The 18,671-nt window shown below is 32.2% G+C and overlaps 1 protein-coding gene across 1 annotated transcript; it reads left to right on the forward strand.

The window, feature by feature from the left end:
* Positions 1–698: 698 nt before the first annotated feature.
* Positions 699–1,247, forward strand: LOC114324802 (membrane-associated tyrosine- and threonine-specific cdc2-inhibitory kinase-like). Its single transcript, XM_028272649.2, has one exon. The coding sequence runs from the start codon at positions 699–701 to the stop codon at positions 1,245–1,247; it is 549 nt and encodes a 182-aa protein (XP_028128450.2).
* The last annotated feature ends 17,424 nt before the right edge of the window (positions 1,248–18,671 follow it).

Below are 18,671 nucleotides of genomic sequence, written 5' to 3' on the forward strand. Positions count from 1 at the left end.
AATGCACTGATAGTAGGATGCGCAAAACTGTCTACGCAGTTAGCCGGTGCAGGTTGTGTCTCACTTAGGTTCAATTTGCGCCGGGCCTTACTGAATCCAATAGGTGTTGGAACGTGGCTGATGCTGCGTGTAGCCCAAACCGAAGAACTCTGAATTGAAATAATCCTTTACCTGGTGCTATGAACGCTGTCAAAGGCTTGCTTTCTTCTGCCAGTGGCATTTGCCAATAACCGTTTTTAGCGCATGACAACATTTCGGTATCCTACTAACATGCGCATGACAACTAAATTCACATTATGATACGACATTGGACACTTCCTACTTTAATCAGATATACCCTTCACATAGTTATATAGGAGAGGGTAGTTTTGGACTAGTTTTTAAAGGAAGAAATAAATTTGACCAAAGGACATATGTAATTAAAAAACTAAAAAGCACAACAAGTACCAGAGAAAGGTATGCGGAGATTAATAATAATGAAAAAGTAGGAAAACATCCCAATCTTGTTGAGTATTTTATGGCCTGAGAAGAGGCCAGCGAGTCATGTATGGTCATTGAAGCGTGCCAGATGAGTCTTGCAGATTATGCAAGAAAAAATGTTGTAAAAGAACCATTACTGTGGGATTCCTTACATGATACATGTAAGGCTTTGGAATACCTAGTCATTGATCCAGCTGGATGTTAAACCTAGTAATATAATGATACATGGTATCTCTTTCAAGTTAGCAGACTTTGGTACCCTATTAGATATGAACTTGCCCCTTGACCGAGAAAAATCAACAATATCAGAAGGAGACGCAAAATATTTGGCACAAGAGGTTCTCAACCGAGTATACACTCCTTCTTGTGATATATTTGGATTAGGATTGTCTTTATTAGAGTTAGTGTGTCACATAGAACTGCCTGGTAGTGGTCCAGCATGGCACGAACTCCGCCAAAGAAAATATCCCCCTGAACTAAACGAAAGAGCTTGCAATAAGAATAATAAACGCATGACAACATTTCGGTATCCTGCAAGACCATCAGCAAAGGAAATATTAAAATTCAGCTCCATGAAAGAGGTAGTCAAAAGATTTGAAGACGGACTTAGAAATATTTATACTACAGAGAATTTGGATGATATTAATGATGGACTTAGTACTGAAAAGTTAACTTGCCAAAATACGACTGAAAATAAAGAGAACATTTCAGAGTACTTAAATTTGTCTTCATTTTCCAAACACTCTGAAATGACGGACGAAAAGTAAGATGGTTCCTTACACGTAAACACTACTCTAGAAAGCAATTTTGAACTTCTTAGTTTTATTCATCAGGATTTTATGTTAGAACGATCAAAATCCGCCACGTGCCATATAGTTCCGAAGGTTTTATTTAGTGGAGAAGAATCCAATGCAGAGAGTGAAGATTGCTGGAACAATTCGTCAGCAAATTCAGCGCATCCAACGAAATATTGGCTGTGGAATTAGATGACGAAGAGGTGAAAACTAACCCACAACGATTTCCAGATTATATGGCAAAAGACAATCGACTGTACCGACATTTCTGGAATAAATATGACTACAAATAAACAGATTTATCCAACCAGTGGAAACTCTGTATTCCATCCAATAAACAAAAACAACTGATATCCGAAAACCACGAAACAACAACATCCGGACACTTAGGTATAGCCAAAACAATATCAAGACTGGCACGAAAATACTACTGGCCAAACATGTTTAGAGACACCGCAAAATTCGTCAGAAATTGTTACAGCTGTCAAATATACAAACCTTCACAGCAACAGACCCCCGGAAAAATGTACTCAACCTCCATCCCAGAACAACCGTGGCACACCGTCACAACCGACATGATCGGCCCACTACCAAGATCAAGCAAAGGCAACATCTACGCAATCGTTTTCCAAGACACTTTTTCGAAATGGGTAGAAATTGTTCCCGTAAGACATGCCACAGCCAGCGTTGTTTGTCAAGCGTTAAAGGACAAAGTAATAATGAAATTTGGATGTCCAACCAAACTCATATCAGATAATGCCACTTCGTACGAGAACAGATAATTCTAATGGGCTTAAGCTAATGGTGGGTGGGCTGTTTTCAATAGCCGCTAGACTAATATTATTTATGAATGACAGTTTTATGAACTTAAATGCGATTTCGATAAACTTCAATTACAATTAATGCCCTAATTAAGCAAAATTCAGAGTTGACGCAATGATATAAAATTAATGAAATTTCGAGACCAATCTATTCATGTAAGTTTTATTTCATTTGAGTGACATATTTTCCATAAGATGTGTCCGCTGTCATTTGGAAAGTGAAATAAATATATAAAGTATCTCAGCAATAGTAATGGTTTTAAAGAAAATTAAGATTTATACTAAGATAACTATATATATAATCTTTAGACCTTCTACCCTCTCGGGTGTAGGTATTAACGTGTGCTCTGTTAACAGTGCACAAATCTCTTCCATTGTTTCCTGTCCTGTGCCATCGCCTTTGCTTCGTTCCATGCTATTCCTTTTTTGTCCAGAATCCTTGCCATCACTTCGTTCCATGTCTCTCTCGGTCTTCCTCTACTTCTTTTTCCCTGCACCTTCGTTTCCCATATCTTTTTAACTGGTACTTATTTCTGTAGTCGTTGTAGATGCCCCCACCAACTTAATTGTCTTTTTTCAACATACTCCATCATTGTCTCGATTTTCAGTTCTTCTCTTATGTAGTTATTTCTTACCCTATCCCTTCTAGTGACTCCTTGAACTCTGCGTAGATACCTCATTTCTGCTGCCTGTATCTTACTTTTCTGTTGTCTATTTAGTACCCAGGATTCACATCCGTATGATAACTATACAACAATGATCAACCGTATCAACTAAGATAACTATACAACAATGAAACAAGTGGATTAATATTTACAATGTTAATTTAGTTAACTCTGATCTGTTACAAAACCTCGGTGGAGCAATGGTTAAGAGCTCTTAACGACTTAAGGGTTGCCACTCCTGAAATGTACTCCTTAAAATGGGCCTTAGGTTACGTTACGTTCAATAAGAGATCCATTGACATATTAAGCGTAGACTCGGAATACTCACCAAAAAAGCGTAACGCGGAAACAGCATGCAAACAGTCGATCGGTGGTCTATCTATCTCTTTTAACCAAACGATCCCACGCATGTGACTGACAAAGATGGCTAGACCACTCAATCCTATGTCGACGTTACACCCCGATGCATTGAGTGGCATATCCCTAGCCAAGTCTATCCTCTTTACATGTCTCTGGCTTAATCACCCCTCCATTCGACCTAAGAGGTCTATTGTAGCTCATCCCTATGTTAAAGTTTCTTTTCAGCCCAGCCTTTTTAACAAAGTCTATTACAGCCTTTGGTGTAATTTCTAGGGCTCTAAGTCGTAGGGCTCGAGTTGGTAATACTCATATGTATTCAGCCTTCTATCCAACCCTGGGCAGTTGCACAGAAGTGTTCCGTTATCTTGCCTTCAGTATGACAGAAAGTGCGAATTGCAGATTACAGATTTTATTTATGTGCCTCTTGAGACGGCAGTGTCCTGTTAGAATAATTTGCAGATCATTTTTATTCATATCTAGTAGATCTTTTGGATCTCTTCTTCGAAGGTTCATGTATAGGCATTCGAAGGATTTCTCCTTGATGTTTAAGCGTTCAGTTTAGTTTAAGTGTTCAGTTCATGGAAGTAAAGCACATTATTTGGCATCAGTTATTACTTTGACATCAATAGTTTTACCATCTGCCAATAAGGAGCGTCAATCATTTAGAACTTGGAGTAATGACGTCACAACATGGTACATGAGATTTAAATATGCACATACGTTTTTTTGAAGTTATACTTCTTTAGACACGAGGGTGCATTTTTATATTCCCTGGCGCATGCGCACACCGACAGTATGGTATTAGTCGCTACATCTTTATGTAGCGCAAATAAGGTGTGCGTGAAAAGAATATATTATTAGTGTTTTTAGTAAATATATTTATTATAATTTTTGTGTCTTTGGATTTTTCTTCCTCGGGAATAAGATATTTTATAATAATAGTAAGTATATTTAAAGTATTTTTGTATACTTCATTTGGTCTATTAAATTTGCCAGTATGTATGAGATCTTGTAACCTGTCACAGCAAAGGGAATATAGCTCAGTGGTAGAGCGTGTGACCGGAGATCGAGAGGTCCCCGGTTCGAATCCGTGTGTTTTCTATTTTTTTTTTAATTTTTGGTATTTTAATAAAAATTTTTGGAAAGTAGTAAGTAAAAATTAATTTAATCTTTAAAGAAAATACAAATAAACTGTTGAAAGTATATTTATTTCGTTCAAATCATATAATAGAATAATAGAAGTGTAACTTCTTACGTGCGTACAAAGTACACACACATTCTTTTTTTTTTAATTATATTATCACAACTTAATATATTAACAAATTAATTTCCATTTTTATTAAAAAGAAAAAGATTTAATATATGCAAGTTCTTTATTCTCAGATTTTTTCTATTACAAAACTAGGATTTTTGATTCTTACAGCGCGTATTGATGTGATGTATTAAGTTTAAATGTTGTCTTACTAATAGAGATATTATATTGTGGTGCTAACAGTTATATATCAGAAAATTGGTATGTGATTAGGATAGATTGGGTCATTCAGACAATGTGTGACCCTTCTCACTTCGGTATATGGATATGCTTTGTATTATTCCATTATACTGTTGTTGTATTTGCATTGTTACTAGCTTTGTTGGGGCTATAATTTATAGGTTTAAATACAATAGTAAGCTTTTTAGAACAGTACCTCATAGTATGTATGTTGATGTCTGCCGTAGAAGTTAACAGTTTTTCTCGTATTAAATGTAAACATGGCCTTATTACTAGTTAATATTGTATCAGCTAGCAGTACTTAACATTTTTAATATTGATAAATTAACTATGACAGATTTGGTAAATTGAGCTAATTAAAATATTGAAAAGTTTGTCTAAATGATGAAGTAGCACTAATCTAAGAAATGTCGAGCCAGACAAAGGTTTTAAGGTTTTTAGATATGCAAAAAACATATTTAAGCAATGTTAATATATGATGCAATGTTAAAAAATATAGTTGTCGACCAAAGATGTCATATCAATCCATGTATGCTTTTTAACACAATATCTGTATGAAAAAGTTCTAGTGTGTGAGATATATACCTACATTATAGACGTTTTATTTACCCTGTATAATAGGCCGGGCCGAAAAAACTTTTTTTTTAATTTTTCTACACGGCTAGTTACCAAATGTTGGAACTAGTATTTATATAATCCTATACCAAATTTGGGCCGGTTTAAAAGATATTTAACCGGGCCCCCTGGCCCTTTAAAATTTTTTTTTAGGTCGAAATTTTATTTTTTAATTCTTATACAAGGCTAGTTGCTAAAAGTTGGAACTAGTATTTATATAATCCTATACCAAATTTGAGACGATTTAGAAAGTAATTAACCGGGCCCCCGGCCTTCAAAGAATTTTTATTTTGTTAAAAAAATGTTTGGGGCTATTAAAAAAGCTTGTGTTGTCATATTCTATTATTAAGCAAAAGAAAGATAATACAGTAGACAGGAAAAAATACTTAAGCTTTTAATTGCTGTTTAAGAAGATCTAAACTAAATCTTCAAATATAATACAGTGCTGGTCATCAACAAAAATAAAATTCGGAGAGGAGTTAAGGGAAACAGACGGCAAATCCAGCATGGGAATAAAAATTTAAACAAGTCAATATTGAAGGGCAACACTTTGATGAAAGGAAAGATCAAACCATGGTCTTCGGAAAGGCGAGACGAATTATGAAAACTGAAGACCATATAGCTTTAATTGAAGGACCCGTAGTTTATATTTTGGGTACTTGGCTCTTAGCCAGTCTCGTGTAATAAATATTGTCGAAGGAATATTAGACTACTTACAAAGCCATAATATAGATCTAAGCAAATTAGGTGTTATGGGATGTGATTGTTCAAATGTAAATACGGACTGGAAGGTATCATACGAATTATAGAAATTTGAGTAAATAAACCATTACAGTGGAGTGTATTCCCGTTGCACGTTAATGAACTTCCCTTGCGATATTTGCTGCAAAAACTAGATGATCACACAAAAGGTCTCTATTCATATTCTGAGCCGATTGGATCCCTTCTTCCCAATTACGAAAAAATGCCTGTTATTAAATTTAACACCATAGAAGCTGTCCTGCCTCTTGTAAATGAAAATAATCTAAGTTCAGATCAATAGTATTTGTCCAAACTATCCTAAGCAATAATTGGAGATGGAATATGTTCTCAAAGTTCAGGGAAGATGGCACAAACACGTTGGTTCACGACAGCTAACCGCATTCTTAGAGTTTATGTAGCTACAACTGATCCTTGTGAAAGTTTAAAGATTTTAGCTGAGTTTGTAATACCAGTATATTTACGTATGAGGTTTGAGATAAAAACACAGCCAAGATTGGAATATGGTGCCAGGCATCTATGGAAATTAATGCAGCCCTCGAGAGATTTTTCGAATAATGTCTCATCAATTTATCAATAAAGGTATTTAAGACAATGCTTAATTTGCGCACTCGGAAATCATTCAAATTTGTATGTTAACAGATTAACGCCAAGGTATTAGAGAGGATGCTCTCAGAAGGATTTTAAAATGTAGGAAGGCCGGTATAAAAATTGTGTTTTCATAGTATCCCAAATCCCTAAATCAATTTCGATGCCGAAGATTACATAGATCTCATAGACTAGATGAATGGTACTTTAACAGATCATCCTCTAATACAGCATTTGGCCGACGAAGAATAATTATTGTGGATTGTGGGACATGGTGAAACAAGTTCCAAAGTTTGACAATTTTCCTTGCCATACTTAAGCGGTGGAGAGGTGTGTGAAGATAATAATTACTGATGCATCAATAAAAGTGTGTGGTGAAGAATCTAGAGATGGTTATATCCGAGCTAAACTTGATGCCAGAAAGAATTAGCCGATATTTGAAAGTAAATGTCGACGCTATGGTTCAAGGAATGAGTAAGTAAAAATGTTGAGCAAAGGATGGTGGGCGGGTGGAACTCGCCGTGCAGCAACCTCATCGTGGTGAGTTCTGGGTTAAATGAATATAAATAAAGTTAAATATGTGCATAATAGTTCAATATAAAAAAATCTTTCGTGCCGCATATTGATTCAAGCGAAGAGCTGCACAGTTCACAGCGCCAAAATAGTAAATAAAAATGCATTGGCTACCCCTCTTTTATATTTTTAGTCCTGGGGGCCGGTTAAATCTTTTTAGATCATGATGAAATTTTTTTAACAAGATAGTAGCATTAATATTAATATCTTAGACACTAGCCCGCCCCAAAAATAAAGCAAAAAAAAAATAATTTTTTTTAGGCCCCCGGGGGCCCGGTCAAAAATAATTTAATTCGGCCTATGTTTGGTACACAGTATTAGGACTACCATACACAACTTTTTTTTACTAGCCCCTTTAAAATTTCCCAAAAAAAATTTTGTTGCCCTTTTTCGGCCCGGCCTACTGTATAATCAATCAATAGCAGTATTTTTTGTAGATAGTATTGTTTTAACACTGCCTTATTCTGAATTTTTTAACATTTGGAGGTATGTATTATTAAGAAAACATATTTTTATAATATTTTATTCTAGCCGTCTTTTAAATCATGATTTTAAATTATTATGGTTTGTAAAACAGCTACTGATGTTTTCATCAAAGAACTTGAAAATGTTTATAAAGTGTTGTAAAAATCGCAGTATCATAAAGTATAAATGGTTTTTCGTTATTTATGTTTGTTTTAGTAATTAGTAATATTTTAACTGAACCTATTTTAATATTATATATTTATTTTGTTTTTTCTTTACTATATATTTATTTAATTTGTAAACAGAATGATCGTGTTTTCAGCATATAATAGGTTTTCCATTCACATATTAGGTTTCGCATTCCATTCATATATCTTTTAAGGCCTCCTGGAAAATCGATTCAGAATATAAATTGAAAAGGAGTGGCGACGATATACACCCCTGTCTGCTTCCTTTGAGAGTATTAATATCCGATGTCATACTGCCAACTTTTAAGTGAGCTGACTGGTTCCAGTCCAGTTTTCTTTTCTCTGCCGTGAGTAATTTTGGTATAAATTTGGCATACAAGGCTACCATTCTCAAATGCTCCGTTAGGATTTTCGAAAGAGAAGTTTTTCATACTCCAAGATTACTTTCTCGTTCGCGCCCAATCAAATAACGATATTTTTAAATCTCAAGTCTTGCACATTCGAATATTTTGCGCTTTTATCGTGCTTTAATAAGGAAAAGTCATTGTGCGTAAAGCACAATAAAGTCCTTAAAGAAAACAAGTCATTGTCAGACGGTGTCTTGACTGTTTTTAAACCTACTGAACAATTCTTCTAACGTACTGAACAATTCTTCTAATATTGTCCTTAAAGAGCTTAGACACCATTTATATAGCTTGTACATGGCTAGTTAGTAAACAATTACTGATTACGCTTTCACATAGAAGTCGATGGAATGCTAGTTCAATCAACATGGTTTGCGTAAAAATCTGATAGTTTTGGGACAAACCTCGTATGCATAATGTATTGTGTTAAAATCCATGTTGTAGAATGTACGTTAAAGATTACAATTTTCAATATTTTTTATTTTTTGCTGCGTAATGTGTTCTGTTTTTTAACTTAATTAAACTGCACTATGAATTATCACTAATAATGATATTACGTGATATTACCTACTTATTTGTAATTATGTATAATAAAAGATTAAATTTTATGCAAAAAACAAATATTTTTTAAAAAAAATTTAAAATCTTTGGTTTTTATCGATATACTTAAAGCTTCGTTTTATTTTGCTTTGTACCTATATTTATATAATGTGCTTTATTTTTTATTTATAAGAGTTTTTCTCTTAGCTTTATTTATTATTTATTGTTTGTAATAAACATGTTTTAAATAAGTCTCCTCTTTTACTTATCAACTCACTCTTCAGTCTTCAATCCATTTAGAAGCATTTTTAAGTCCATGATCATATTGATAAACACGATATGGTCCTTTTCATGATCATTTTTCAGTGCGTCACAAATGATAGAAAAAAACGTAAGTCCGTGATAATACACATTTATAACATTTATTTTAACATCACATGTTAGTTAAATCTGACAGTTGCCACATTTTATTTGCAATTTGGCATAAAAACAAATCAATTGTGTTTATTGCATTTATAAAATGGTATTTTCTTTGATTTGTATAGTCTAAATTGTACAGATTATATTCGTAGATATATAATATAATTTGTAAATAATTTGTTTTTTGATATAGCGCCATCTGTCGACAACTAGAATAAATGTTATAAATGTCTGTAATCACGGACGTGCCTAGTTCATGAGTTTAAAACAAATTAAATTGTTGTAAAAAAGGTTAAAAGGTATGAATTACGTATATGAAAGTTTATTAATACATTGAAAGCACTTAATAGAAAAAGAGATGCAGATATTGAGTATTACTTTGAATCTGAAAAATAATATGTAATATAAACTTATAATAAAAAACAATCCTATGTCTAATACAAAATTAACGGATAATTAATAGAAGAAAATACGATACGAAATACGGAGTTACTTGCTTTTCGTCCAGGGGCCAATCAAGACATTTTTAGTAGACAGACAATATTGGACTACGGATAAGGTGTCAACATTTAGGATAAACAAAAGATGCAAATCTAAACTACACTATAAAAATTCCATGCTCACATACAAATCATATAGAACCGTGCATGAGTCTGACAAGAAATCTATAATGATATTGTATATCTGTTGTGAGTTTGTCGCCAGCAGAGACTTTATATTGAATGGTGCATACGTATTAAATTTGATTAAATTTCTATAGAGGGAGTTTTAATGCTGTTGAAATTTAGTAAGTACATTCAAAAATCAAGATCACTCAGTCTTCCGCAACGTTTGCAACTATCGCCTTCAATCATAATATTTATTTTAAATAAATGACTTGGATAGCACGCATGTCCAAAGCGTAGACGATTTGAGGCAATGAGAGCCAGAGTGGCCTAACTGATTTTAACATTACTTTACATAATCAAAGAAAATGATCAGAAGCTAACAATGTCCGATTGTTTTAGTAGTTTTATTTTGACCAAGAATCATTATTGGTCAACATACAATTACTAAAACAATCGGACATTGATAGCTTCTGCTCATTTTCTTTGATTATGTAAAATAATGTTAAAATTAGTTAGGCCACTCTGGCTCTTATGGCCTCATTTATGGTGATTAGATTATTACGTGGAGCTTTAAAACTGTTAAACCAAGTAGTTTGGGGAATAACTGGTTGTAAAGTGGTGAATTTTCTATGGTTTATTGGAATAGGTAAAAATACCAAAAATGTTGAAAGATTTTTTATTAAAAACAAAATATAAATAAATATAATAAATTACAAAATAATGTCTTTTAATATAAAAGATGTAAGGTAATATCTAATTGTATGTGTATTATAGAGACCATAAGATGAACGAAAAAAGTATAAAAGATAACAAAAGTCATTCTATTTGAGATCTTATGTAACATTTACAATTTGACAACAATAATTTTGAACATTTTTTACAAAAAGATATATGCCGTTAATTCTTAGAAACAATAAGATACACTTGAACTCATAAAATGCTGTAGTATTAGAATTCGTGGAGAATATCGTGCTAAAGTATACAAACGCAAGTTCTTGCTAAGCGCGGACCTGTACTCAGCATAAATAAGATTGTGGGTTTCATAACTCTACATTTTCAAACCTAATCTTTATCTTGGGGACTTTTACTTTCTGAATTAAAAAAATCGATTTTTGTTTATTTTATGTAAAAACGTTTCTTAGCATCATAGAAATAGGGTCCTAAAATTTTATTAAGGTACTAGTACACTTTAGAAGACCAAAAATAATCATTTTTTTAAATTTTTTTCTCAGAACCTTTAATAAAAATGAGCATAAAACTTTTTACATATTAATATCTAACTCTTAGAGAGTACAAAACATATATCATTTTTTATTTATGCACGTGCACTATAATTGTAGAGAGCGCAAAAGTCGAGGCCTCGAAAAATGATGGCGGACAGTTAATCTCGGGATTGGGATATCTGAAACAAAAAAAATCGTACGACATTTGAAAAAGGAACGTTTTTTACGTGACAATTTACCACAATTTGACCAAAAAATAAAAAATAAATATTTTTTAACGATGAAAAACTGAAGAAGAACGGGCGATTTTTTTCAAATTTCCGTAAAATCTTTTCTTTGCGGAATTTTTCACTAACGATGGTAAATTGTCACTAAGAGACCTTCCTTTTTCAAATGCCGTACGATTTTTTTGTTTCAGAGCTCCCAATCCTGAGATTAACTGTCTGCCATCGGAAATACTTTTTTTCGAGGCCTTAACTTTGGCTCCCTCTACAATATTAGTGTACGTGCATAAATGAAAAAAGATATATTTCTTGTATTCTCTAAGAGTTAGATATTAATGTGTAAAAAGTTTTATGTTCATTTTAAATAAGGGTTCGGAGAAAAAAAATCTTGAAAAAATGCTTATTTTTGGTCTTTTAAAGTGTACTAGTACCTAAAGAAATTCGAAATAGAAACAAAGTTTTAACTGTATTTATAACGGTACCTACCTAAGCTAAAACTCATGTGTATAAACAACGCGTGCGAAACCTGACCTGTGCAGCTGCAACTCGACTGTTGCGTTCGAAAACTTATAAAGCGCTCACGTGTTTTATATTACCTATTTTGAAATTTATCGAAAATTATTTTGGAAATCGGAAAAAAGCCTGGATCTGGTGGTCTTTACAAGGCAGTCGAAGTAAGGGGCACATCGAAATAGGCATAATATTAAAAGGCAATCAGTTTACTGCATATAACAATTCTGAATTACCCAGTTCCTCGGCAAAAAATAGTGTTGCATGCACCTTATGGGAATACCAATTGGAGAAACATCAACGAGGTGGTCGTAAAATATTGACGAAGCTTCAGAGGGCGAAGCTGAGGCATCCAAAGAGGGCAGAAGTATATAAAAAAAGCTTTGACCGACAATTTACAGCTTTTACTGGAGAGTGAGGGCACCCAAATATGCACCAGGAATCGCTGATTACAGCGGAAAAAAGAAATACATATGACCATTTTATTTGATAATATTACAATACTCTAAACGCGTTTATCTCGAGATCACATTTTTTAAAACTGGGAAATTTGCCAAAATCTACTACACCAAACTCACTAAACCAAAATTTTATTGATGCTTTATATACAGGACTACTAAATAAACCGCTGAAAAGTAAAAAAAAACACCTTTTTAGTACAGGGGTAAATTCACCCCAAAAACACGTGTTTTCGAACTTTTCATAAAATTTAAGTAAATTTAATTTTTTTTTGTATACCTACCTCGAAACCAAAGTATTGAAAACAAACAGTAGTGACACTCTCGACAGCACCTTTGAAATTTTTCTAAGTCTCGTTTTGTAAAGCCATCTTGTTATGTGTCATCTGGGGTGAAAAATTATAAAATTCTACGATCGGACTGCCTCAATGAAAAATCTTTCTAATAATCAGAATTACTAAAAGCCCTATTGTATAGCTTAGGGTTTAGACCAGGAAGGATCTGTTTTGAGGTGAATGTGAGAGGTGGCATTCGGATTTTTGCAGATAAAGTTAGTTGACAACTTCAATAATTATAATTGACTTATGCTCCTGCTCAAATATGCCCGGAACATTAATAAAAAAATTGAAATATTTAAAAATTTCGAAAAATATCGATTCTCTGCTTATAACTTTTAAAAAGATTCATTTTGGAAAATAGTCGTAGCAAAAGAAAATAAAATAATTGAACTTTGTATAATATACGATTGGTTTAAAATGTCTTAAATTATTGCCCTTTCTGCGAAATAGTAATAAATAGAAAATAAGAGGGCAAAAAAGACTGTTTTTTTCAATGTTTTTCAGCTACTTTGGTTGCACTTAGAACCTTCGTAATTCTCTTAGAAAATTCTTACAACATACTTAAACCGTCCACCAAATTTCATTAAAATCGACCTAATAGATTTTGCTTAATAATTTTGCAATCTAAATTTATTTTAAAAAGTTCAAATTTGTTAAAAACTTTCTGAACAAAAAGTAGACCATTTAGAAGTTTGCTATTTTTTTTACATATAAAGAGGTTCTCTACCTATCTAATTCACTTTACAGAATTAAAATCAAATTATTTAAGCGATCTCAGCACTGTTTTAAAGTTATAAACAATGTTTTGGCTTATAAACAAATACAGTGAGGACGTTTGAGTTGGAATAAATTCATTTTCTTGAGAATGGGCGACTCCGGAGATAAATCTCGAAACATCGATTTTTATTTTTAAATTATTATTTTTTGACATAAGTATCATACTAGTGACGTCATCCATCTGGGTGTGATGACGTAATCTAAATATTGGAATTAATTTAATTCAACAATTTTTTTTAATTCAAACCCTGTATAAATAATTATGTTAATGTTTATATTAGTGAATACAAAATTGAGTAGCCTGTTGATTGAGCTATCGCACGGCGCCTATTCTCATTTAAAAAAAATCATCGATTACGTCATCACGCCCAGATGGATAACGTCACTAATATGATATATATATATATTAATATATATATATATATATATATATATATATATATATATATATATATATAATTAAGGATCACTCGAAGAGTGGTGGGTTTTTCGGTCAATAGGTGGAGAAATAAGACAAAGAAGGTGGCTACTTCATCTATTTATTCGAAGACGTTTCGCTCTCTAATCAAATGTGATCCTTAATTTATATTGGATTAACGGTCGTACTCCTTTTCTCGATATATATATATATATATATATATATATATATATATATATATATATATATATATATATATATATATACCAAAAAATTAGAATTTAAAAATAAAAATGGACCTGTTTCGGGATTTATCTCCAGAGACGCCTATTATCGAGAAAATGAAATTATGCTAACTCAAACGTCCGAACTGTATTTGTTTATAAACCAAAAAATTGTTTATAGCTAAAACAGTGCCGAGGCCGCTTAAATAATCCGATTTTGATTCTGTAAAGTGTATTAAATAGGTAGAGAACCTCCTTATATGTAAAATAATTAGCAAACTTCTAAATGGTCTACTTTTTCTTCAGAAAGTTTTTAAAAAATTTGAACTTTTTTAAAAAATTTAGATTGCAAAATTATTCTGCAAAATCTATCAGGTTGATTTTAATGAAATTTGGTGAACGATTTAAGTATGTTATAAGAATTTTCTAAGTGAATTACGAAAGTTCTAAATGCAACCAAAGTGGTTCAAAAACATTGAATAAAAACAGGCTTATTTTGCCTCCTTATTTTGTATTTATTGCTATTTTGCAGAAAGGATAATAATTTAAGACATTTTTAACCAGGCAGTTATCATACAAAATTCAATTATATTTATTTTATTTCTTTACGACTTTATTCCAAAATGAATCGTTTTAAAGTTATAAGCAAAGAAAGTAGAAAAAAATCGATATTTTTCGAAATTTTTAAATATTTTAATTTTTTTATTAATGTTCCGGGCATATTTGAGAAGGAGCATAAGTCAATTATTATTGTTCAAGTTGTCACCTAACTTTATGCCACCTCGCACATTCAAAAATAGACGTTTTTTTCCAGATTCGTCCTGGTCTAGTTAGAAATATTAGACGAATTAACTAGATCAAATAAATTATTAAATCTTCGAATGATCTCAGTAGTTCCAACAGCTTCAAGAGGCAACATATTAAAACGAATGTACAGGGTTAAACCAGCAGCAACTGTGTTACTATACTAGACACCGGAGTTGCTAGTCAAACCTTCAATCCTCACGCAGTGAGTTCTGCGACATTTCGCCGCAATCTGTCTGCGCGGAAAAAAATACGTGACTTGATCAAGATCGCAGAGTGTCACTGTTTGTTATTAATACACCAGTATATATAACAAACAGTAATGACACTCTGTGACATTGATGAAGTCACGCATTTTTTCCGCGCAGAAAGATTGCGGCGAAAAGTTGCAGAATTCACTGTGCTTCTGCATACTTTCAATATTGAAGGTTTGACTAGCAACTCAGGTGCGTAGTATAGTAGCACACTTGCTGCTGGTTTAACCTTGTACATTCGTTTTAATATGTTGCCTCTTGAAGCTGTCGGAACTACTGAGATCATTCAAAGATTTGATAATTTATTTGACCTAGTTAATTCGTCTAATGTTTCTAACCTTCTAAGCTATACAATAGGGCTTTTAGTAATTCTGATTACTCGAAAGATTTTTCATTGAGGCAGTCCGATCGTAGATTTTTCTAATTTTTCGCTCCAGATGACAGATAACAAGTTGGCCTCTACAAAACGAGACTTCAAAAACTTCAAAGGGGCTGTCAAGAGTGTCACTACTGTTTGTTTTCAATACTGTGTCCAAACCTTCATAACAATGTATAAAAAAAATTATAACCATAAATATAATGTTTTTTCTTTAAAAATGTTTAAAAACAAAAACCGTTTTTTTAATAAAAGTCCCCTTAAATGTTCATCTTTCAAAATTATGTAGGTACTAGGCAAAAAATATTTGCTAAATGTAATCTTTTTATATAAAATATTAATATATTAAAATTATAATATAACATGTAAAAAAATAAAAATTGTAATTTACGAAAAATCCGAGAAAATAATTTTATATTTTTGAAATCAGCAAGCTTGACTTAGTTAATATGGGCCATTTCACGAAAATACGCCTGTTTTGGATTACTTCGACAACGAATATTTTACTGTGCAACATAAGAAGTACGAAAGTAAATGGCGCTAATAATTATTCCAATAAACAACAATGTAATTTGCAATTTACTTTCGTTCTTCTTATCTTGCACAGTAAAATATTCGTTGTCGAAGTAATCCAAAACAGGCGTATGTTCGTGGAATGGCCCATAACAAATATTTTTATAAATAATGTTTTAGAATTATGTTTACACTTTATTCAACATAATTTGTATATATTCTGACTAGTAAAAATGCCTATAAATTGCACAAATGTAGACATTGGAAGATATGTCAAATGTCAAATAACGAGAATTGAGGAGCCTAATTTCACCATAAACAATTTCATACATTTTAAAATGAACATACGGTCTATTGGCGAGGAACCACAAAGTGGGCGACGCCTGGTGGCGAATTTGAAAAGCATCAACTCTAGGAAAACATTGACTTTGTCATGTAATTTGTGTACATATTTGCGGTCAGTTTATGTTGTAATTAACAATGATTTCGACTTAAAAAAAACTATTGCAGTGTTCCTCATTATTCATTCCTATTGTACTCTACGTAATGACGTAAACTAACCATTGCCAAATCACACATTTTGTTAATGTAACGTTTGTATTAAACGTAGTGTTTTTTAATGTTTAAGCGACTGCAAAATTAAATAAATAAATAAAATGTAGTATATATTCTGTACATTGTTATGCAAAATATTCCGACCACCTCATAATTTCCAGAACACAATTCTTCTTCATCCCGTGCCATCTCCGCGACAGAGGTTGGCAATCATCATGTCTATTCTGATCTTAGATGCTGTTGCTCTGAATAGTTCGGTTGATGTGCATCCGTACCATTCCCTCAAGTTACGCAACCACGAGAACACAATTATTATAAAATAAATTCACCTACTTAGTTTCCAGTTTTTATTTAATTTAAAATTTTTATCTGTTGGCGTAAAATAAATTGTAGTGTACCTATTAACTAAATTAAAAACAAAATTAGAAATTCTAAGATAGATTAATAATGTTTAAAACGCTGTGTGCTTATCGGGGGGCCAGATATTTTTATGAAAAAAAGGTAAAAACAAATCAGTAGTTAGCATCAAATTTTAATGAATGCATACAGATGAAACATAATTTTGAATTGTATTTAACTTAATAAGATGTCTTAGTGGCAAAACTTAGTGGTTACTTTGTCAAAACACTCGTGTAAATGGTTTTAATTTAACGTTTTAGAACTGTGAGGTCGAATGACAAAATGAATTGTTTTCCTAGAGTTATCGTCCATCCTTGAAATTTTGAGCGCTCTCTGTCGGAATTTAATTTTGCGAATAACATGATGGACATATATGACAATGGTGTACATAGGTTAATAAATTAATCTCATAACGGTACGGGCTGGGTGTACAGATAACTGAGGACGGCAGCAGGGAAGAGGAAATGGATAATGCTTGCTAACAAAGTATACTTCTCTCAGTCGTAGGTGTTTGGATCCAAATACATCCATAGGGAAGTAAAGTTTAGAATTATAAAACCATCATACGACCAATAACAACATGTGGCGTAGAAACATGGATCATGTAAAAAAAAAGAGAATAAACCTTGTTAATACTTTTGAAAGAAAGATATTAAGGAGGATTTTGGGTCCCACTTGTGACAATGGTATATGGAGAATAAGTATTTGCAATAACTGGCCAGTTATTACCAATAATGCAAAGAACCCTCTTTAGCAAATTTTGCAAAAATACAAAGATTGAGAGAGAGAGAGCGAGAGAGAGAGAGAGAGAGAGAGAGAGAGAGAGAGCGAGAGCGAGAGCGAGATCGAGAGCGAGAGCGAGAGAGAGAGAGAGAGAGATTTTCGTTGATGTTATTATACTTCTAACAAAAATCATCAAATCTCTGTCAAACGTATTAAGCTACCAAATATCATTGGTTTGACTTATAGTGACTATTAGGCACCTCTGTTGAAAATTACGTATTATATTTTTTAAACGTCTAAATACGATTATTGTTTTGAATTCACTGTTAATAGAATAAACGTCTATTTTACTACCCAAATTCTCTAAAACGACATTTAAGGTTTTGGAAGAAACCACTTAAGCGACAACTTTTGGGAATTTTAAAACTGATCTGAAGGTATTTATGACGTTCCTATGATGTAATCATTAAAAAATATGGACGGGCGCCATGTTGTCAAATTGTTTTAAACACTGATATAATTATCTTCTTTCCTAAATAACAAAAATCAAATTATTTCTTTTGGGAAACAACTATATAGTACCTGTTCATAGTTTTTATGGTATGTGCTCAGAAATTTTTTATTCAGGTAGAACTTGAAATATACTTTTAAACAAGTTTTTACCTGCTATATCATCTTATTTAAAATTATCTTCAAAATTTTAATGATTACATCACCAAATTACATCAAACACTATAAACAGCCCAAGTAGCACAATAAAAACATTTTAGTTTTATTTAAGGTTTATAAAGGTTTTATTGTGGTAAATAAGAAGAAAATGGTTTTAAAGTTACCTTGTAGATATACTGCCATAACTTTAAAACTGTTGAGCATTGGTCACTAGTTTTAAAGTATCTAATAAGAGTATCAAATAAGACTAATATAAAACCTATTATTAAAACTACTTGATATCAAAACTATTATGTCAGTAAAACAAAATAATTTTACAAAAAGGTGCCTGTCCAATATATTTAATGATAACGTCATTGAAAAGTCATGAAAACCTTTAACACGTGCACTGTTTCCGTTTAAAAAAAACTATGAATTTAACTCTTGATGACTAA

The sequence above is a fragment of the Diabrotica virgifera genome, chromosome 4 (genome assembly GCF_917563875.1).
Source record: "Diabrotica virgifera virgifera chromosome 4, PGI_DIABVI_V3a".
Lineage (NCBI taxonomy): Eukaryota > Metazoa > Arthropoda > Insecta > Coleoptera > Chrysomelidae > Diabrotica > Diabrotica virgifera.